At 47.6% G+C, this 22,568-nt stretch overlaps 1 protein-coding gene across 1 annotated transcript; it reads left to right on the top strand.

The window, feature by feature from the left end:
• Nucleotides 1-1,244: 1,244 nt before the first annotated feature.
• Nucleotides 1,245-22,525, top strand: pkp2 (plakophilin 2). Its single transcript, XM_035424349.1, has 13 exons — nucleotides 1,245-1,620; nucleotides 3,217-3,299; nucleotides 6,542-7,179; nucleotides 8,238-8,376; nucleotides 9,255-9,462; nucleotides 10,088-10,265; nucleotides 15,735-15,852; nucleotides 16,539-16,700; nucleotides 17,304-17,480; nucleotides 19,001-19,154; nucleotides 19,827-20,019; nucleotides 20,371-20,458; nucleotides 20,778-22,525. Exons 1-13 carry the CDS (start codon nucleotides 1,407-1,409, stop codon nucleotides 20,844-20,846), a joined length of 2,421 nt encoding a protein of 806 aa, XP_035280240.1. The 5' UTR covers nucleotides 1,245-1,406; the 3' UTR covers nucleotides 20,847-22,525.
• The last annotated feature ends 43 nt before the right edge of the window (nucleotides 22,526-22,568 follow it).

Raw genomic sequence — 22,568 nt, 5'->3', positions numbered from 1 at the left:
GACTTGCTTGTAATCAAACAGTTCACCATGTGGTTAAAGCGCACTCCCCCCCCGACATCTCAAGGCACCACACTGCCTTTGTCCCAAACGTTACGGAGCTCACTGTTCATACATATCCATGAGTAAGATATAAACCATGACATGCCGTGCACATGCAGTATGGCGCAAAACGGTGGGGCCTCAGGGCAGGAGATTCTGCGCAGAAACCCCCCTCTTCTCTGCCTCTGCCCCTCCTCCTCTTCCTCAGACAGGTCCGTGCGAATGTCTCTCTCCCCGCAGGATCTGCTCTCCACCATCGCAGTGTTTCCCCTGCACTGACTCACCTGCGGCGCACTGACTCACCTGCGGCCCCCGGACTCACCTGCGGCGCACCGACTCACCTGCGGCGCACCGACTCACCTGCGGCGCACCGGCAGCGCCGACTCACCTGCGGCCCCCTGGCTCACCTACGGCGCCGACTCACCTGCGGCGCACTGGCTCACCTGCGGCCCCCTGGCTCACCTGCAGCGCCGACTCACCTGCGGCGCCCGGGCTCACCTGCGGCGCCCTGGCTCACCTGCGGCGCACTGGCTCACCTGCGGCCCCCTGGCTCACCTGCAGCGCCGACTCACCTGCGGCGCACTGGCTCACCTGCAGCGCAGCTGCCTCACAGTAATAAGCCGGTCAATAGCGGGGTGTACTGAGAGGCATGTTTACAGACTCTCCCTCATCGCAGACGAATGGCCACCCAAAAATCTGTCACATTGACGAGACAATAAACAGTAACTTTTTCTTTACTCCAATAATAAAGAAGAATAATAAAGAAAAAAAAAGCTTATCTTCCCCTCCCCGGCCCGGGACCAGTTAACCACCTGTGATTTATCCACACCCTTTTCATTCAGCATGTGTACAACAAATACACACATACTGTGAATTATTCTGTTATGGTCATAAATTAATTCCTGTCTGGTTACAGAAATATTTCACGCAGGAGTGTGCTTCATTCACTCTGTTGAAGCTACGCATAATGATTTGTTCTGATACAATAATGACGGTGTTCAAGTCTACAACAGGGGAACATGAACTCTTCTCAGTTTAGGACAAATCCCCGTGTCTATTGTGAGGAAACACTTCCTACATTGCAACAAAAGGTGAGGTCATCGCAACGACCGCAGGTGAGGTTTTACCAGTTTAGGCCACACCCACCTCTCTCTCTCTCTCTCTCTCTCTCTCTTTATCCCCCTCCCTCCCTCCCTCCCTCACGCTCTCAGCGAAGTGTAAGCGAATGTGGGGCAAAGCTGTTTTGCCTACTCAGCTGAAAAGTCCGGCCCATTCAACCGCTTTCACTGGAAACGACTTTCGCTTCAGCGGATACGCGCTTTGAGCGTCGCGTGCACACACAGGATACGGAGTTTAGGAGTTTAGAGATGGATTTGGGAAACATGGCATCAGTAAAAAAGAAAAATTTTTTCAAATCGGTTTTACCGGCGGAAGAGTTTTTTCTTAGGGACGTAGAAGACACCAGTTTGGCGTTGCCAATGGAGGGACAGGTAACCACGTCGCAGAGTCACTCAGGAGACAGAGTTCAGCAGCAAGTGCAGCTCACCCTAGCGCGGAAGGGGAAACGGACAATATCAAACGGTAAGACATCGTACGTACACCAATGTGCCCAGTGATCGCCTCAGTCCTGCAATCTTATATGCAATAGTACTGCGCATGCGCTGTGCAGAGCGAGGAGCCTGTCGTTCAGCTGGATAATGAACGTGTTGTTAAATTAAACGGACCCACACATTTGATAGGGCTTTTTATTGTAATTTTCTCTTCTCGAAACTCATGCTCATTAGATGACAGTTATGGTTTATATAAGATATCAACGTGTTCCCTAATTACAATTACCAGGTGTTACAGTTGTCAAGCGACAGTAGGCTACAGAACTTTTTATGACCGGTGAATCATGCTTTGTTCTCTTGCCTGTTATTGCAACGGAAGAAATATAAATTTTCTTCGTCGACACAAAAGGCAATATTTGTCTTTTAACTTCAATTTGTCTTTTAACATAGTATAAACAGCCCACAGCAACCAGAAAAAAACTGATAAACTATAGGGACTGATTGACTTAAGGGCTACTATTCACTGAACCGCCGAACTGCATTTTGACATATTTTATCGAGCCTTGTCTTTATGACCAACTTAAAATTCAAATGGCTTATCCTGTGAGAAATGTAAGACCACTTTGTAAATGACAAATCGTTAAGGAATGTTTGGAATTTCTGTTCTGGATCGTTTCAGTTGCCGACTATGTCGCTCGCGCATAAACGGGCAATATATTGCAGCATACACGTGTATGTAATGAAGGGTCTGTTTAGCAATACCATTTGAATTCCATAATAACATATGGATAGATGGATGATAGATAGATTATGATTTAGTATCGTAAATACAGTGTGAATATTTGAAACCTTTGCTTTGCTGTTGTTCCATAAAATGCCGGTGTACATTGGCTATTGCAAGTATTTCTGACAACTATGAAACACATTTCTCCATTTCGATCACTTATTTTATTGTAATGGTTGCGTCACCACATTGCAAAAGTACTTTAATTCTGAAATTGAACTTGCTTAATGATTTCTTACTGTTAGCTTCTGGTTTGTAAAAAGCCGTGTTTACATCAGGACATGAGCAAGGTTTCGGTGACACCGTGTGCAGGATTTCAAGAGACATTTCTAATGGCCTTGACATAATGCCAAATATTTTAGTCATACGTTTCGGCGCCAGAGAGGTAAACAACTCACATGGATCAATACTGGCCTTAGCAGGTGATAAGAATAGTCTACAGGTAATTGTGAACCTGAGTTCCATGGAACTGTCATTATATTGATAAGTGGAGACGAAGTGGGAAGTAGCACCCCAACCTTGGATGTACATACATGGCCTTGTAATTCTTTTATAATTTAAATAATTGGAAAACAGACTTGTTACGATCCTGAAATCGACTGCCATAAAGTATGACTTAAGAACTTTACCCTCTGGAAAATACAGTCATGAAGCGATAAATTACCGTTTTTCTCACCAATCTTATTTGACTTGACAATAAAACAATAATAAACAAAAACGGCTGACTCTTTTTTGTAGACAGCCATCTGTCCTCTGGCGAAAATAAAAGTTTCACAGGTTTAAATGTGTGCAGAGGCTCATTCGGACGTTTGTCGTGTTAACAGTGGAAGTGTGTCGTTTCAGGCAATCTCTACCCCTCCAGAAATCAGACGTCAGCAGATACCGCGTCCGCACCTGACTCGGCAAGCGGACTCCTGTACAGGAAGGTAAGGACCCCCAAAGCCCGGTACAAAAAAGAGTCATCCTCGATTCAAACCCACACGTTCGTCATTAGCAGTCTGGCATTGTAACCGCAACTTCAAGGTGCAGTGTTTGTTTTGCAAATGCCCATACCCACATCCAGCACCATAGATTAGATACTGTAATCCATTAGTGTACCTGACAATATCTTGCAGCGGTGCACGGTTATACTATCTTGCTCAGAGGAAGAACAGCAGTTCCCTGTATGAGAATAGAACCTGTAAAACCTAGCTCCTGGACCACTACACAATCTTCCTGCTGTGTACTGTGCCCTTCATTCTGAATTTGCCAGTGCAGTCTTGGCAAGCAGCAACCCCCCCACCCCTCCCCTGCCCGCCCCCTGCCTAAACAGGATTTTCTTCCTAATTAATTGGGATTCAAGTGATTACCTTGTACAATGCTTCAAGGGGAGGTGTAAGAACTAGAGAGCCATTGATTACATTGGGGGGGGGGGGGGGGGGGGGGGGGGGATTAACTGGTGGGAGAGTTTTAAAAATAAAATAAGACCAGATGCTATGGCCTTTCCCTCAATATGGGTATCACTGGAAGAATATAGTAAGCAGGGATTTCCTAATGGTGAAGTTACATGTAGACCAGTGTTCCTGAGCCAGACAAGTCTAAGTGACTGAATGCTCAGGCAAGGTTATCCGATTCAGCCCTGCCAGAGTCTCACTCTTATTATTGACGCAATGTTGGGGAAGCATGAGTTGAAAAGTTACAAATGATAGTGGATGTATATTTATTTACCTATACTAGTTTGCCAATTTATACTAACGTTAGCTCGCTAGTGAATGCTTTTTGATAGATGACACCAAAGAATTGCAAGTCAACCTCAGAGTAAACAGTTATTTTTCAACACTAGCCTACTATTTACAGCTATGTAGCTAGCTAATAAAAAAAGCTAAATTCACAACAGGAATAGGAAAGTTTACCTCAAGGATTTATTTAATGAATACTTTCCTGTTCCAGCAGCCTTCCCGGTCGATGTAGCAGTAAACAGTCGGCGCACGGTTTGGCTTACAAGAACGCTGGAGAGCACCGCGTAAAAAAGCGGGGAGTAACAAGCCCTCTGCCAACAGCTCGAGGCTGTCTGGATGGGGTCATACCGTCTGCCAAACAGAGGCACTTTGATGTGCAGCGAAAAACTAATGTTGAGGATTATTTCCAGCAGCTGGGACTGGGAACTTTTTTTTTTTTTTTTCTCCCTCATTCAGGGTGCACTGTGGCCATATCGATTTTATGTATGGGTCAGTCGAGGGACAGGAAACGCAAAGAGCGTTGCGTGTCACCAGCAAGCGATGATATGCCTGCCCTATGGGCAGAGGGGACCGGGTCGGGAGACACACGTCTCTTTGTGTATGGGGGAGATGTTCGTAACCTTGATGGTGAACTGAAATCACGCCGCTTGTACGTAATTGAATCGTTTATTTGAATGGTTAATAATAGTAAATGTTTTTTTAGTGGGGATCTTGTTAGTTAGTTTGTTTCTATGTTGTCTTCTGGAAAAATGTGTCATATTAAGATACATCGTACTAATGGCCGGTTTACTGCTGTGGGCCAAAAAAAAAAAGTCACAAAATCTTGTGTGTCTTAGTGTCTGTCAAATGGTTGTGGCAGATTCCAGGTGTTGTTTTAATGTCTCACATCTCGCCCGCCTCCTTTTTGGTTTTCTTTGCCAGTTTAAGGTGGGAGCTCTGTATTAATTTTCATAAGTGAGTGCAAAAAGAGAATGACCTCAACTTGAGGCATTGAAATGTGTGGTTCGGCTAATAAGGTGCTGTCATGCATCAATCACCACATGTACCGCAGGTATATGCAGGTTAGGCACTTGCTGTACTCTCAAAGGCACCCAGGACAAGCCAGGGACTGAAACTCACTCGGGTGCCAGCTTTTGGAGTCTTCACAGAACATTTCCTGATGGTTCGGTGATCTTTACCAGAGAGTACGTTATCGGTAATGAGAAGCTGCTCTCGTACATTTTCTATCTGGGCCTTTATTGTTCTGGCTGACTGCTGCTGTGCTAGGAACATTAATTAGCGAGACACTGGTGGAAATACCATCACCTCAGGAGGGAATGGAGCTGAATGGACAGTGCTAAAACGTGGTGTACATTTCACCCTGAGTCAGCGTCCACAGTGTGCACTGGCTTCTTGGCTGCTAGATCGTGTTTAGGAAACAGAAGCAGTGTCCTTTGGTGCTACAGAGGACTCGAAGACAGCAATGTGCATGTGCACGGTCCCTTAGGAGAACAAGACAGAATTAAAAGAGGGGACACTTGGGGAAAAAAATGTAATGGCTGGTTTTACTGCGTATTGGTTCTGTGTGCCAAGGCCGGGAAAAACTGAAGCCAAAATGCAGATACATTTGAAGTGGCTGGAAATGGTTGTTTGATATGTTATTGTTTCATATGTCAGTCGTTCCAGGTGCTCCCTCTCTTTTAAGTTTGTCCTGTGGTCGTACTTTAGCACTAGAACTGTGGCTTTGCACTATATTACATCTAAACTGGCCAAGTGAGGCCTTGACGCAGGTTAAGCAGTATACGCTGCAGTAATTTCTCCATGCGGTGCCTAACTTGGCGAACGTGATTCGCTTCTCAGAGTAGCATTATAAGCAGAGAACGTACTTCTGGTTTCAAACCGGAAATATCGGTTCCAGGTGCCCTGCCAGTTAGTAATGACTTCAGCTCGATCTCAGAATACAAAATCAATCACAGCGAAGCTGAAAACGTGCAACTGGGTAGCCGTAATGAACGGGAGTCCCTGGTGAACTCCCGCCCTGGACTTACTCTGTTTTTCAGCAATTTTATATTATTCCACAAGGTCTACCAATCATATTGATCAAGTTTTGAAATAAATGGGGAAAAAAAATTTCAAAACATTAAAAAAAAAAAAAAAAACATATCTTCCTGCATAGCTTGTGTAGCAGGCAGATTTAAGATGCCCAATTGAGCAGTAGGGGTTGCTGGTGAATGCTGATACGTGGTCACGTCAGCCAAGTGAATCACTTCTATCCCTGGGCAATGCTACAGCCAGTTATGTGTCAGGATTGGCTCAGTCCAGATTTGATACCAGACCATAGGGCCTGTCCGTGCACTTAACCGGTGCTTTACTATGATGAGCCACCCAGCAGCCCCTATGAGTCCCTCCTAGCGTAACCTCAGATGCTTCCTGACTGCTGTCGTTTCTCTGCTCTTCCTCCCGTGCCGAAGTGTTCCTCCACAGGTCACATGAACGGGGGCTCCTGGGGTAGGGAGCGCTCGTCCGGCCGATTCGCGTGGAAAGAGAGCACCAAGAGGATGACCGTGAGGGCCGAGGCCGCTGGCCAGCCGAATTCGCTGGGCTCCCGTCCGTGCCAGGGGAGCGCGCGCTACGGGATGTCCTACGGGGGGGCCTACACCTTGCCCGTCCGCAGCCTGTCCAGCAGCCGCAACGCGCAGGCGGTTCGGTCCCAGGCCGTGGGGCTGTCCCAGAGCTCCGCCCGCTCCGAGATGATCCACAGCATGAGGCTGGGGCAGGCCCCAAAGCCCATGGTCCTCCTCAACGACTCGGTCTTCGATCCGACCAGCCCCGTTATGGCCAACAGCCACCACCAGGAGGCGTTCGCGAGCAGCCGGCAGGCTGAGCATCAGTTCTTCCTCAGCCGGCAGCATTCGGAGGGGTACGCCATGCTCCAACGAGTCCGCCAGGCGACCAAAGTCCAGGGCATGAGGCAGAACTCGCACCCCCCCACAAATCCGATCTCGTACTCCACGTCCATGGCCAGCATGGAGGTGGACGCCGGTCGGATACAGCCGGTGACCAGACTCCAGGCCCAGCAGTCGATGGCCAACGGAAACATCGTCCAGGGGTAAGGCCGCTGAAGGCAAACTCTCATATCCGTGAGCCGTGAGGTCAGTTTACCTTTTTAATACTGTCCCCACTGATGAGGCACCAAATGACACATCGGTCCGATGGTGGGATACATCTATAATATGTCTTGTGTTTTTTAATATAATTTCCAGTAAGTTCTTTGTTGTGACGGCTGTGTCTTATGCAGGAATATGCATGCCGTAGGCCTTGGCCCTATCACATGGGTGCCCACACAGACTTGCGGGGGCTTAGGCTGTCCCATTGGCTCATATTGTCTCCAAAGGAGCACGCCTTTGTCGAAGATTTGGGCCCTTAGGCACTTCCCATCACGCGCCCACACATCCAGGATTAGCAAACCAGACTCTAATTCTCTCCCAAATCAAAGGCCCGTTCTTCACTCACAGCTGCTTTCTGTTTCTCAGAAGCTCAAGCCCATTTAGATTCCACACAAAAACTGAAGAGTTCTGAAGAACAGACAAGATTCTCCACCGTAGAGGATTACAGGAATTTTGTGTTATGGTCTTCTTTTTAACATAAACTTTATTTTCCTAGAGTGGAAACTGTTCATGCTCATTTCAATGCTTCTCACAGACTTTAAAGCATCCAGGAACATTCATTGAATAGTTGATGGTTGACTGTTGTTCTTACACAGTAACTCTGTGTCTCTCAAATCAAAGTCAAGGGGAAGAATTGTGTGGTATTTTTTTTCAAGAATGAATCAGGGATGCAGAAATGTGTCACAGAGTATCTGCCAAATAACACGATGATCCGGTGCTTCTCAGAGACGGGCCAGCAAACTGAGATGAAGGAGCAAGTCTGGAGCTCACAGATATTCAGCTTTATTATGAACAAACCGCAGGCAAGACCAGCGTTTCTACAAAAACCCAAACGTCAGTCTTGCTTGCAGTTTGTTCGCAACAAACCTGAATATCTGTGAGCTCCAGACTCATTCCTTAATGCAGAAATGTGTGTCATTGATATTCATTATCTTCTGTGAAGGTGTTGGTTATACTGTATGCCCTTATCCATGCCTTGCACCTGTTCTCTTCCTGGTAGGAAATCGGAGGGTCAGGCGACAGAGCTGACCCTGGAGAAGGCCATGGGTCTGCTGAACCAGGAGAACACGGATCTGCAGGTCTCTGCGGCCCAGTACATCCAGCACCAGTGTTTCGGCAGCGCCGATGCCCGGAGGATGGTAACTAGAGCGCGCCCGTGAGCGACTATTACACTCTGAACACGGAAGCGACACCGCAGACTGTGCATATTAATCAGATCGTCAAATCCCAGATTCTTAAGATCCATCCCTGCCATTCCTGAGGCTGTGGTTGTTATGAGTGTTCATGAGAGTGGTATGGCTGAAGATGGGGCATCAGAAGCTACCTGCACAGTGCGCCAAATTATTTATTACATTTGTTATATTTGTCTGTTTATAAGAGGACACAAGAAGAAAAGTAAATAAATAAATAAATAAATAAATCTCTTTCGTAGGGTCCTGGCTCAAAATGATATATTTCAAAAATCAGTATATTTAAACAGTTTAACAAAGTAAATCAAAAGGTTTGGTTTTCCGCCAGACCCTGAACTTTTAAGATACATTTCTTCTGTCGCTCTTGTGTGATCTGTTTCCTGGCCTCAGTGCCTACCCTGAAAAGAGGTACCCTTTGAAACCTGGCACTGATCAGGTAATTCACCCCAGGTGTGTGTGCCTGCTTCGCCAAGAGGCGTGTCTCCAGAGTGCCTCAGTTCCCTCTCCTAAATTCAGCCGCGTCACAGGCGTGTCTCTCAACTGACACACCTGGTAGCCTGTAGCTGTGTGGTGCATCGTCTGAAGAGACTTGCGTAGTTGTATCCCATGGACGTCTGGTGAAGGTGCGCTTATCGCACAGCTGGTGGGTCAAAGCCTGTTGTGTCCAAGGCTTGAACCTGCAGTGTTTACGCTGCACGGCTGAAAAAACGAGCAGGAACAACATGTTTTCCGGTGGCATGAAGCCAGTACTTGAAATTAGAAGGTGACAGAATGTGCGGCATGTTTTGCGGTTTTGAGTGAAAGTCTTCCGTCGCCCGCGCCCGCAGGTGTTCTACCTGCACGGCGTCCCCAAGCTCATCGGCCTGCTGAAGGTCGACAACGAGCAGCTGCAGGCGGCCGCCGCCGGCGCCCTGCGAAACGTCGTTTTCGAGAGCAACGACAACAAGGTGGAGGTGAAGGATAACAGCGGAATCCCCGTCGCCCTGCAGCTCCTGAACACGAACCGCAGCATCGAGATCCGCAAGCAGCTCACTGGTTAGTAGAGAGGGGCGGGACACTGGAGAAGGGGGGAGAGGGCGGGACACTGGAGAAGGGGGGAGAGGGTGGGACATCTGCGGAGAAGGGGGGAGAGGGCGGGACACTGGAGAAGGGGGGAGAGGGTGGGGCATCTGCGGAGAAGCTTGATGAGTGCAGGGTGGTGAAGGTAGGGTACCTGGGCTCATCTCTCCCTCAGAGGTTATCTGCACCCACCTGGGTGATGTACGGCAGCCATTTTGCACCAGAACGCTCACAACACATCAGCTGAGGTCGAGTGGGAGAGAAGTTTTTCTCTTGTCTTTGCCAATTAAATCAGGGGATGATTTGGTGGCAGGTTGTGAAACCCAGGCTGGGAATGTAGCCAGGACACCGGGGAACCCTTGACTCTCTGCAGCAAGTGCCGTGGGGTGTTTAATGACCGCAGTGAGTCAGGACCTCCGTTTAACGTCTCATCCAAAAGACATTTCATTCGTGAGATCATTTGTCCAAAAAGACAGATCACAAACAAGTGAGCAGTGAGTAGGAACTGTCAGGACATGATTGTAGCTCTGAGTGTTTTATGAAGACTGGTTGGGCCTGTGGTGTTCTAGCCATTGATTCTGTCCCCCCCCCTCCCCCCTAGGGCTCCTTTGGAACCTGTCCTCTAATGACATCCTGAAGGAGTACCTCGCCAAAGAGGCCCCGCAGACCCTCACTAAGTCCGTTCTGATTCCCTGCTCCGGCATCTACGAGGGGGAGAACCCCAAAGACGACATGCTGGCCGACCCGGACACCTTCTTCAACGCCACTGGCTGCCTGCGGTGAGTGGCCCTCAGAGCTGCCGCCTACGCCCTCCAGCTGCTTTCACTTGTGCGAATTTGCAGAACGTTCACAAATTTTCTTTTGTTCGCTTACATTTTTAGCCAATGTACGCGCTTCCAGAGACATTACCAGCATCATTTCACTCTTAAGAATAATGAAGGGGGAAGCCGCTTTAATGCTTATGATTACCTCTGCTGCTCTTCCATTAGGGGAAAGGAAACATGAGGTGAAAATGAGGTGGCAAGAGTATAGTTACCTTATAAGAGACTCCAGGTACATAGTATTTCAGTCCTCACATCAGGATGGCACCAAACAGTGCCTTCTTTGGTGAACCATAACAGCATTGTTATTAGACACTGGCTTCGTTCATCTGCATTCGTGATTACCCTTCAGGTCACGCCGGCCTGTGTTCATGGTGACAAGGGTCGAGCAAGGACAGGAAGGTGGAGAGGGAGAGGGAGGGTGACAGGCAGGGGGAAAGCACTCTTCTTCCACAAGCACGTAGTACACAATGTATTGTATTCTACACCTTTAAAGACCCATAATATCACTTGGTTGCCTACTGTCCTTTTGGAATCTCCAAATGGCCTTTTTGGAAACCCGCCTAGACATCGCTCAGACAAAAACTATGCAGAATACTTTGGTGGTATTGTCATTAAATTTGAACCAGGATTTGTCCAGCATTCTAATAATAGTATTCAAATATCATGTAAAGTTACTGCACAAACACCGATTAGAAAAAAAAAAGAAAAAAAGACACATAGCCTCATCAATGGGGATCTACACAGCTCACACTCACCTAATAATAATAATACACTGAATTCTGCTGTATTATTTCCCAGTCAAAGACGATGCATATTGGGGCATATTCTGACTTGGGTTAGGCCCTACGAGTGTGTGTGCATTGACAGCTTAATTCCAAGTGCAGGGGACCTGGCTGTGCCTGTGGGTGAAGTCTGAGGGCGTGTCCCATGTTAGACAGAGATAAGCACACTCAGACACGTTTAAGCACATTTCCTCCCATATATTTTATTCACAAAGAACATGGAACATTTTATTTGCCACCGTTAGGTTCTCAACTCTTCCGTGCACTTAAGCAGGTGTGTAAATGTGAGCCCAGGTAGCGCCCGTTCTGCACCCACGGCTGCGGTCCCACTACGATGCAGCGGACTGGCCTGTAGAGTCTGGCCGGCGGGAGTGTGTGTCATGTGCGCGTTTGGAGAATGGAGCACACTCTGGAGCTGGAGAGGGTCAGAGGGATGAGCCCAAATCCAGAGAAGGGCCTGGAGAAAGCCTCGTCTGCGCAGGCTGAGGGGAGAAGACTCTGCTGCCTTTTAACCACCATTTAATCTGGCCATTTTGTCTGAAATCTCTTATTTTCCTTCTATATTCAGTCCGCAAAGTAGGAACTTGTATTCATTTCAGCATGTCGTTTTGTACAATTCGTTTTCCGGAGAAATTTTTTAATCTTTTGGCTGTGACCGTAAATTTTCACGCCAAGTGTCGCTGAAAAAGCCGTGTTCAGACCTGCACAGCTGCCGAGCGCAGGAACGTGCCCGAACCCCGGACCGTCGCTCGCTGTTTCGGTACGGCGCGCGGGCTGGCTCGGCGCGTACTGCGTCATTTCACAAATGGTTTCTCTGCACCTCTGAGAGACAGGTGCAGGCTGAAGACTCGGCTTCGGTGTTTCAGACAGACGGCGGAGGAGACGGTGGGTCCTTTCCTCGAGCGCGTCGGTGGATGAAAGGGAATGGTGACACACACACTGTGGGTTTATTAAAGCCTCCTTTGTTCCTCCGGGCACACACCCTGCCAATCATATCATAGAACCGTTACGAATGGCCATTGTTTCAAATACGGGCGTGACAACACAGAATGGGGGGGTGGGGGGGGGGGGGGTGGATAACAAGTGAGTCAGACATCAGAGAGATATTGGACTGGTGCAGCAGATGGGGTTGTTACATTAAGTTATCGCAAATGGGGACTTTTTGGAAAATAATCTTGGGGCAACTGGAAAAGTTATTCATGATACACTGAGTCATATCTGGATAAAGTTCTGTGGAAGAAGGCTGTACTGCCAAATCAAAAAGAACAAAGGTCATTTGGCTCTCACATAATGGCTGCTGTGTGGTGATTTAATAGCAGAAAAAAAACAGAAAAGAGGGCAAATGTGTGGCATGCTCTTCCATAAGCATTAGGTCCACATACTGGCCGATTGACCTGTTTGCTGCACCTTCCGTGGGAACAAAGGCTGTGTTGTCTCAGTCCTGCAAGTTTCAAGCCAGGTTTTCTTTATATCTCAGAAGTAGTTGGAATTCAATCACCTTCCTTCCTGAGGAGCCTCGCCCTTAAGCACACACGTTAGTCACATCTCTCCGCTTACGGCGGCTGGGCCTGGTCGCCTGTGGAGGGGGAATAAAAGCCGGCAGCTTCTGCAGAAATTCAACTTAATCCTGCATATCTCAAGCCCGAGATCAGACCCTCAACAGATCCTGTTTAGTGTTTTACCCGGAAGACTGTTACTGCCGTCGCCCTTGCTTCTCAAGCGTAATCCTGCGCTCTGAGAAATTCCAGATGAGAACCCCGGCGTGGTGTTTGTGGACAGGAGGCCTGGCGTGCTGGACTATGAATAGCGGTGGGAGGGAGCGGAGGAATATCAGGCCAGCTGTGCTTTGAAGGGCTCTGAGCATTCGGACCCTCCCCCCACACAACGGCAATGTCACACCATGACTCCATTTCCCACAAGGCCGTGCGAAATGTTCCCATCTGCAAACACCACTGGGATTCAAGGACCGCCATTTCAGCCATTCAGGCCTAGATTCTTACGCTCATCCTCCAAAAATGACTGTATTCCTTCATTCCTTTATTTGAAGGCAGTGTATGTACAGTGCCCTCCAGAAGTATGGGAACGGTAGTTATTTTTGCTACATACGTCTGCCGTTTGTATTTGCAATCAGAAGACAAATGTGAAACCTAAGTGCTAACAGCTTATATTTCCGTGGTATTTACATGTGTCTATGTTTTACCATTTCGCAGAAACGGCTGTTTTTTGTGTTGATTTTGGGCAGTGCGTTTCCTCTGCTCCTGATACTCTTGTAAACAATTTTCGTGGTCATGTCCTCCTTTTTGGGGAGAAAGGCCAAGGGTTATCACCATGACGATGGTGTACTGGAGTGTCATCCTCTGTTTTGACTAAGCAGCCCGTCAGAGTTGGAAACCTGGCCCCAAGCCAAGCCTCCTGGCTTCAGATGAACGCATCTTTGTTGTGAGATGTGGTTACCTGGCAACCCGACAGCCGAGAACCTTGTAGAATCAATAATTAACTGCCCTTTATTTCCTGATGCCTGACACACAAAACGGCTCGCCATGGAGGAAGTCGGTGACACTGTTTGAATTTTTGATGAGACATTTTTCACGTCTGGCCTGGTCATCGTTAAGGGCAGTATTTTGCAGGGCTATGCAGCTCTTGGCGATATGCTACAATCTTTCCCTCCAGTTTTTTTTTCCTGTCACAACCATGCAATACTCACCATCTCATAAAACAGTCACACAATTCACGTGTAATACACAGCATCGCATAAAACACAGTCACACATCGCCAATAGCCAATGTAGTTCAAGGATATGACTGCAGATTTTATCCCAAAATGGAAATAAATAAAATTAAATAATAATAATAATAATAATAATGTCCTATAAAATAAAATCAAATGAAGTACAATAACTTGCATAAGTTCTAGAACAAGTTCTAAAACAATAACTGTGCTTTGAAGGGCTCTGAGCATTCGACATAGGGGGCGACATAGCTCAGGAGGTAAGAGCGGTTATCTGGCAGTCGGAGGGTGTGTCTGGGCGTGTCGAAGTGTCCCTGAGCAAGACACCTAACCCCTAACCCCTAACTGCTCTGGTGATTGAGAGGCAACAATTGTAAAGCACTTTGGATAAAAGCGCTATATAAATGCAGTCCATTTACCATTTTCGGAGAATTGCTAATTGATTATTCCATCGATCATTCAATGGGTAGTTTTCTGGAATAACCTGAAAAACAATCTGTTCACAGATCCCTACCGGCTGATAAGCTGTCTAAGCTTTAAATGTGGTTTCACAAGTAATATATATTAGGCATGGCAGTTTCCTGTTGAGGTGAGTCACGACTTACCCAGAATGCAGTTTGTCATGAGAAACCCCCTTTAGGGCCTGGGCTTGTGCCTATAGGGGAGTGGCAGGTGTTGACTCTGGAGAAAAGGTGATCATATCGGTGGGAAAATAAAGAACAGTACCATTAGGCAGGCATTAGGGTCTTGCCCCTCAAACGTGAACACTGTGGTCTTCTGGGTGGCTCAATCCTGAAATGCACCGCCCACAAGGGGGGGGGGGGGAGGGGTGAGAGATGCAGTGCTCTTTCTGTGGGTGTAGGCTGGTGAGCGGGGAGGGAAGGGGAGTGGAGTAGAGTGGAGTGGAGTGGAGTGGAGTGGAGTGGAGGGGGGGGGGAGCGGAGGGGACGGCAGGGAGTGCAGTTAAGGATTACAAATGAGTGTCATTTAGTGCGCTTGAAAAACGTGGTGGTAGCTGAAGAGCTCCTCAGGCCCTGGAGTGTTTTTAGCTTCGCCGAGAGACGGTCGCAGTTGAAAGGTTGTGAGTCATAAGACCTGCTTCACAAACAGGCCCTGAGGGCAGAGATGGGAGATTTAGTGGGAAATAGAACCGCGTACCGAGTCGGGAAATCTCGTACTGTGACGGGACGCTGTGGATGAACACATTCCCAGGGTCTGTAGTGGGGGGACAGACGCGGACGCATTAAAATGGACACACTTTGCATTACACACTGGCTAGGAAGACCTCTATAACTGATATTACCAAAATATTCTCACCATAATGAAGAAAAACCCTCAAACACCTGTCCGACAGAACAAAAACACTCTTCAGGGGGCAGTTTGGTGCGGATGTGTCAGTGACAGACCTGGGTCAAATACGTATTTGTTTTGGATTCAAATACTTTTCTGTGCTTTACTGATCTTGTCTGGTGTATTGGAATCAATTAAATACTCTCAAAAAGTGCAAACCCCACTTTCTGGTCATATTGACAGGCTCAATTACACCAGGCAAGATCAATAAAGCACAGAAAAGTATTTAAATCCGAAACAAATGTGTATTTGACACAGGTCTGGTCTGTGCCTACTGTCCACAGAGGACTTCAAGAACAGAACTACAGAGGCTAAACTGCAGGGTGCAAACCACGAGTCAGCTGCAAAAGTAGTTTGCTAAATAGGATCTAAAACAGCCTGCTGAGTTTGGAGAAAAAGGTCTTGTGGAATGCCGAGGCAAAGTGTGGACACTGGCCCAAAAGGGACTGCTCAAGATCCAAAGGACCCCTCGTCATCTGTGAAATGTTGTGGTGGGGGCATGTATGGCTGCCACAGTACTGGCTGACTTGACTCCTTTTTTTGTTGTTATTTTTAAATATCGCAGGAACATGAGTTCGTCAGGGCCGGACGGGCGTAAGATCATGCGGGAGTGCGACACGCTCATCGACTCTCTCGTGCACTACATCCGCGGCTCCATCGCAGACTACATACCTGACGACAAGGTGAGCGAAGTGTCCCGTCACAAACAGCAGATTAAAATAGATCTGCTTATCTTATAATCCTGACAAAGACTGTGGCAGTTCGGTCTGACAGGAGTAATCTGTCAAGAAACAGTATCTGATTCTTTTTTATAAAATTCCACACAGGCGGGAATAATCCAAACGAATGCGAAAAACATGTACAGTTACAATGACTCAGAAATCCCAGCTAAGTCATGCTATAGAACTGAAGCTAATTACAGGCGAGTACACTCATGTAAACCATGTCTCTAAAGTAACGCATGACCTTCCTTGCTCTCCTGAGAAATCCTTTATTATTGTATTCATTTACAGATTGCTCATAGGTGTATTCTCATTTTTTTAAAGGCTCTAGCCACTGGAGGTATTGCATTGATTCAAAGCCAAAACTTATCCAATATCTGTCGGCACTTTGTTTCTGTGAGAGAGTACATTTTTTTTATAATTCAGCATGTTCTCTATGATTCAGTATCTTCATGTTTTGGCACCGATTGTGAAAAATAATTTCTTCATTGGGGACAATAAACTTTATGTCTGTCTGTCTCTGTCTGCTTGCCTATCTCTCTACCCACCTGTCTGCCTGTCTGTCTGTCTGCCTGTCTCTCTGTCTTTCTGTTTGCCTGTCTGTCCGCCCCTCCGTCTGTCTGTCTGTCCGGCTCCTCGTCCCCCAGTCCACGGAGAACTGCGTCTGCATTCTGCACAACCTCACGTACCAGATGGAGGCGGAGCTTCCTCAGAAGTACGTCGTCAAGATTGCCGAATCGCAGAAGAGCCCGGTCGCCAAGAACAAGTCCCCCGGCTGCTTCGGGGTGCGGAGCACTAAGGCGCTGGAGGTACGGGGGGGGCCCGGAATCCGGGGGGGGGGGGGGGGGGGGGGGGGGTACCATAGCATCGTTAAAATGAGGCCCGTCTTTCCTGCCCTATAAAGTCTGGGGCAGTAAAGGCCCTCTGCAGAAATGTAGCATTTATCCTGAACTTTGACCTACAGATGCATCCTAAAATGTGGACACGTTTAGCAAAACCCAATCTCAGACTTTACTTATGTGTACAGCACCTTTCATAATATATATATATATATATATATATACTGTATTACCATTTTTTGTGTATATATATATATATATATATACTGTATTTCCATTTTTTGTATATATATATATATATATATATATATATATATATATATATATATATATATATAAAATAGAAGATAAGAAGTAAGAGCAACATGGTAGAAGGGGAGTATATGAAAAAAAAATTGTAGTTAATATTAAAATTTATTTTTAGTTCATTCATTTCTGGTAGCTTTTTGTAATTCAAAGACCTTTCAGTGTTGACAATGACATGAATGTATGTTTCTACTGTGTTTACGTGGTGAGTGTCTCCAGTGATGACAGTCAGCTTTTGTCCTGAGTGTGGCGATGTCGCTCCTGCAGAATTTGGAGAAAGAGGGCCCCCTGCTGGAGGAGAAGAGTAACCCACAGGGCGTGGAGTGGCTGTGGAGCCCCATCACTGTGCGCATGTACCTGTCCCTCATGGCCCGCAGTTCCCGCCGCTACAGCAAGGAGGCAGCGCTGGGCGCCCTGCAGAACATCACCGCTGGAAACGGCCTGGTAACCGAAGCAGTCACCCCGGCGTCGCCTATAGCAATGGGGACACGCACGCGCGGTCACCCCGGCGTCGCCTATAGCAACGGGGACACGCACGCGCTGTCACCCCGGCGTTGCCTATAGCAACGGGGACACGCACGCGCTGTCACCCCAGCGTCGCCTATAGCAACGGGGACACGCATGCGCTGTCACCCCGGCGTCGCCTATAGCAACGGGGATGCTCGTGCCGTCACCCCGGCGTCGCCTATAGCAACGGGGATGCTCGTGCCGTCACCCCGGCGTCGCCTATAGCAACGGGGATGCTCGTGCCGTCACCCCCGGCGTCGCCTATAGCAACGGGGACACGCACGCGCTGTCACCCCGGCGTCGCCTATAGCAACGGGGATGCTCGTGCCGTCACCCCGGCGTCGCCTATAGCAACGGGGATGCTCGCGCTGTCACCCCCGGCGTCACCTATAGCAACGGGGACACGCACGCGCCGTCACCCCAGCGTCGCCTATAGCAACGGGGACACGCACGCGCTGTCACCCCTGGCGTCGCCTTTTTTTCTGCTGGTTCTCAAGAGGATATGAAACAGAGAATAACCGTTTTACGTTAAGTTCTGTTTCGATCTCAGGTCTTTTTTTTATAATCGAAATCTCTCTATGTGTATTGCTTTAGTTTTAATTTCAGTTCATCAGTTTGTTGAATGAAGCTGACTGAACTTTGGCCGATTCTTACCCAAACGTGGCGTTGGTCAAACTCCTGTTTGCTCTTCACTGTTCTTGCTAGCCTGTTAAATGATTAACTCTGATGAGAATATTTCTTGTCGTGTGGGAGTGTAATATCTCTGTAGGGAGCAGGAATGATGGAGTAACATGTTCTCTCATGGTTCTGCAGACCCGTCATGGAAAAAGAGGAAAATGAAAGTACTAATAAAGACCAGCTCCAGTTTTGAGCCTTTGCTATGCTTTTCCACAGTTACAGTGTGTGTGTATGTGTGTGAGTGTGTGTTTGTGCATATGTGTGCGTGAGTGTGTGTGTGTGTGAGTGTGTGTGTGTGTGTGTGCATGTGCAGCAGTGGGTGTGTGGCAGTGGGCATGTATGTGTTTGTGTGCAGCAGTGGGTGTGTGGCAGTGGGTGTGTGTGTGTGCGTGTGCAGCACTGGGTGTGTATGTCTGCCTGTGCGGCAGTGGGTGTGTGGCAGTGGGTGTGTGTGTGTGCGTGTGCGGCAGTGTGTGTGCGTGTGTGGCATTGGGTGTGTGGCAGTGGGCGTGTGCGGCAGTGGGCGTGTATGTGTTTGTGTTATTGCTTGTAAATACGTGGGGGCGTGTCTGTCCGCGAGCGTTTGCCGAAGTTCCCTCAGGCGAACCGAACCGGAGTAGTAGTGATGGGGGGGGGGGGGGGGGGGGGGGGGGGCATGTGTTTGGCAGGTGTCCCACGCCTTGGCCTGCACCATTGTGATGGGGGGGGGGCGTGTGTTTGGCAGGTGTCCCATGCCTTGGCCTGCACCATTGTGATGGGGGGGGGCGTGTGTTTGGCAGGTGTCCCATGCCATGGCCTGCACCATTGTGAAGAAGGAGGGGGGGCTGCAGCAGGTGAAGAAGATCCTTGAGGAGGACGAGCCGGCGGTGAAGAGGACGGCCGTGTCCCTGCTGAGGAACCTGTCTCACTATGAGGAGCTGCACTCCGACATCGGTCAGCAGCGCCGAGACACACAACCCCTACACACACAACTCTTACACTGCTTATTACACACACAGCCTTTACACACAGCTCCTACACACACAGCATTTACACACAGCCTACATACACAGCCTACACACACAGCCCCTACACACAGCCTTTACACACACAGCCTTTACACACAGCCTACATACACAGCCCCTACACACAGCCTACACAGACAATCCCTACACAGCCCCTACACACACAACTCTTACACCGCTTATTACACACACAGCCTTCGCACACAACTTTTAAACACACAACCCCTACACACACAGCCTTTACACACACAACCCCTACACACACAACTCTTACACTGCTTATTACACACACAGCCTTTACACACAGCCCCTACACACACAGCATTTACACACAGCCTACATACACAGCCTACACACACAGCCCCTACACACAGCCTACACAGACAATCCCTACACAGCCCTTACATACACAACCCGTACACTGCATATCATATACACAGCCCTTACACTGCATATTACACAGTGTAACAGCCCAACCTGCTAATGCCCCCCTAACAGCCCAGCCTGCTAACCAGCATGCCCCTGGGCTGTGGGAGGAAGCCCTGGGGGGGTGACGTTCAGGAGATGAACGCGGTGTCGCCTGCTCTCTCCTCTCCCACAGTGCAGCAGGTGCTGCCCGAGCTGCTGGCCATGCTGCCGGACCCCGACGCTAACGCCCAGCCCCCCACCGAAGTGACCGTGTCCCTCTGCAACATCCTGCTCAACCTCTGCCAGAACGCCCCGCCCAACGCCCGCGCCATCCTCAGCCAGGGCGGCCTGAAGAAGATCGTCGCCATCAGCGCCAAGGACTTCGGGTGAGACCTCCGCCCTGGCTTCTCCCACCGGGATGAGTTTAATACCAGATCTCGGGTGTTTCCGAAATATGTTCTCTGGTAGCAGCAAAGCTGTGGAAAACTTAGTCTGGGTGAAGCTGAATATGAATATGAATATATATATATATATGAATTATAGTTTTACATATTAACGACAGGCCTGTCCTGAAGATACAAGCAACTGCAGGGTTAAAATATTCGAAAATATGTGTTATGTTTTGGCGCCTGTCTCTCCCCCCCTCCCCACACCCCCACCCCCACCCCCACCCATTGGATTGCGTGTTTAACGGAGCGCCTGTCTCGTCTGCCCCCCCCCCCCCATCTCTCCCGCAGGAACATCCCCTCCAGGGAGAGCCAGGCCGCCAGTGTCCTGCTCCACGCCATGTGGAGGCACACAGAGCTGCACGGGGTCTACAAAAAGGTGAGTCCTCCTGCCAGAAGGGGGCGGTAGTGGCCATAGACTGCAGATAAACACCTGGGCAAAGTGATTGTGATGTCACTCGTCGAGTCTCCGTGGGCTTGAGAAAAGCGCTTCGAAACCATTAGGAGTCCTGCCGTGTTATTGACTCTCTGTGTGTGTCGCCCTGTATCTAAATAGTGTAAATAGTGTCCATTCTACCTTAAAAAGTATGGTTGATTTTAAAATATGGTTGATATTAAAAGGAATTGACACGCTGATGGAAATTTGCCATCGTCATGCGTTAATGTTTTTTGTTGTTGTTGTTTTGTCTTTGATCTAGGCGGGATACAAGAAACCAGCTTTCATCAACAGCAGGACCACCAAAGCGGTAAATTTTGTCCACGAATAAGAGGAGGCAGCAGGACTCTGTAATGACACACACAGACCCCTTCTCTCTCTTCTCTCACTCAGCCTGCATGCAGTGTCCTATTCTACTGCCTGTGTCTGTCTGTCAAACCAATCTCAGGCTGTTACAAGCAACCACAAAAAACTGCAAACTATTCAGTTTCTATTATTAGTCTTAATTACCCCCTTCTGTGCCAGTACTATTATTGCATTATTTAATTTTTATGTGCAATTCCCATTTTTGAGGGAACAAAAATGTTACTGCCCAATGCTACTAAAATATCTGAGATTATATACGATGTAAGCAGCACATAAGACTGGAAACACTGCAGTCAATCATCTGTGATTAATTAGCACAGGTATGTCAAAATTGGCAAAGTGGCATCCTATATTCCCTAATTTCTTGTGAATATAACAGGTTTTTTTTTTACTATTACAATCTTATGTTTATTCTGAAATGTCATTGAAAATTTTAATCTCATTTGAGGGAAGACTGTGATTGTGCACACTGTGGAGAACCCACGCCCCCTGGTGGTTGAGTGGGGATGGTGCCACAAGAGGGAAATGTGCAAGTAAGAGTTATGCATTATGAGTTCACTGTAATCACTGTATACAGTAAATCGAGGAAAAAATAACTTGCTTCTAAATATCCCCAACTTAAAGGGGGAAAAAAGGATGATCATGTTAATTTTCAAATTTGTGTGTATGCATTAATAATAGGCTATCCCCAGTGTTCAGCTTTAAATAATTATCTTCCACCCGGTCCTGCTTTTGGACTGTTGGACGTGGCCGATTGTAAACGCTGTCCCAGAAGTGTCTGGGTCCCTCAGTCAGGTTCCATTCAGCACAGGGCTAGCGAGCCGTGCTAGCGTCTGCCTGGCAGAGGATCTCACGGTATCACTGTGGACGGGGCAGCGTCACTTTCCATTTTAAAGTTCCAGTGTTGGAAATAAAAGATTTCCATGGAACCTGAAAACTGGTACGGTCCAAGAAAGACCCTGATATGCAACTGTAGCGGCCCGTTTTTCTAATGCACGTTAAAAATGTTTCGCAAACTTACACTGTACAAAGTTGTTTTTGTTTTTTTTCTCTTTATTCGCCACATGCGTGACCCGTCTTGTCTTTATATTTTTGCTGTGGCTTCCATGTTAAATGTGTGAGACTCGGAGCGATCTAGTGCAGAATATAGCAATGACATTTTTTGTTTGAACTGACATGGGTTTGAATATATAGTAATTAGGAAAAGGTTGCCAAAAAGTACCATTTGAACGATCACTGATCAGGTGTGAATAAATACAAATGTATTCTATTTGTATCATTTCTTTTGTTACTGCCTTTTGAATAATCTGAGTTACTGCTTATCTTGGTTTACCAAAAAAAAATAATACAAAAAAATGTTACATAATTTGCCAGTGCTTTAAAATGTCTTATGAAAAATGAATGTATTTTTGTTTCTTGCACTGTAACCGAGTGTAAATGTATTCAGCTGCATTACTGTTTCATTATTCTTTGCACTACATATACCTTTTCCTGCAAACAGCTGCATTGTATGAGTCATGACATTAAATGACGTTTAATAAATGCCTGTTAGAGAAATTTTTAATAAAAAGCTTGTGTGTAGTTATGTACAGCTATGTTTGTATTGAGATAATTTTGTACTGAAATAAAAATTGAAAGCGTCAACCTGGTGTGGATTACATATTTTGTGCAAGGTAATGAGGCTGTA

The sequence above is a fragment of the Anguilla anguilla genome, chromosome 7 (genome assembly GCF_013347855.1).
Source record: "Anguilla anguilla isolate fAngAng1 chromosome 7, fAngAng1.pri, whole genome shotgun sequence".
In the NCBI taxonomy this organism is placed as follows: Eukaryota; Metazoa; Chordata; class Actinopteri; order Anguilliformes; family Anguillidae; genus Anguilla; species Anguilla anguilla.
This window is presented reverse-complemented; position numbering and strand designations above follow the sequence as displayed.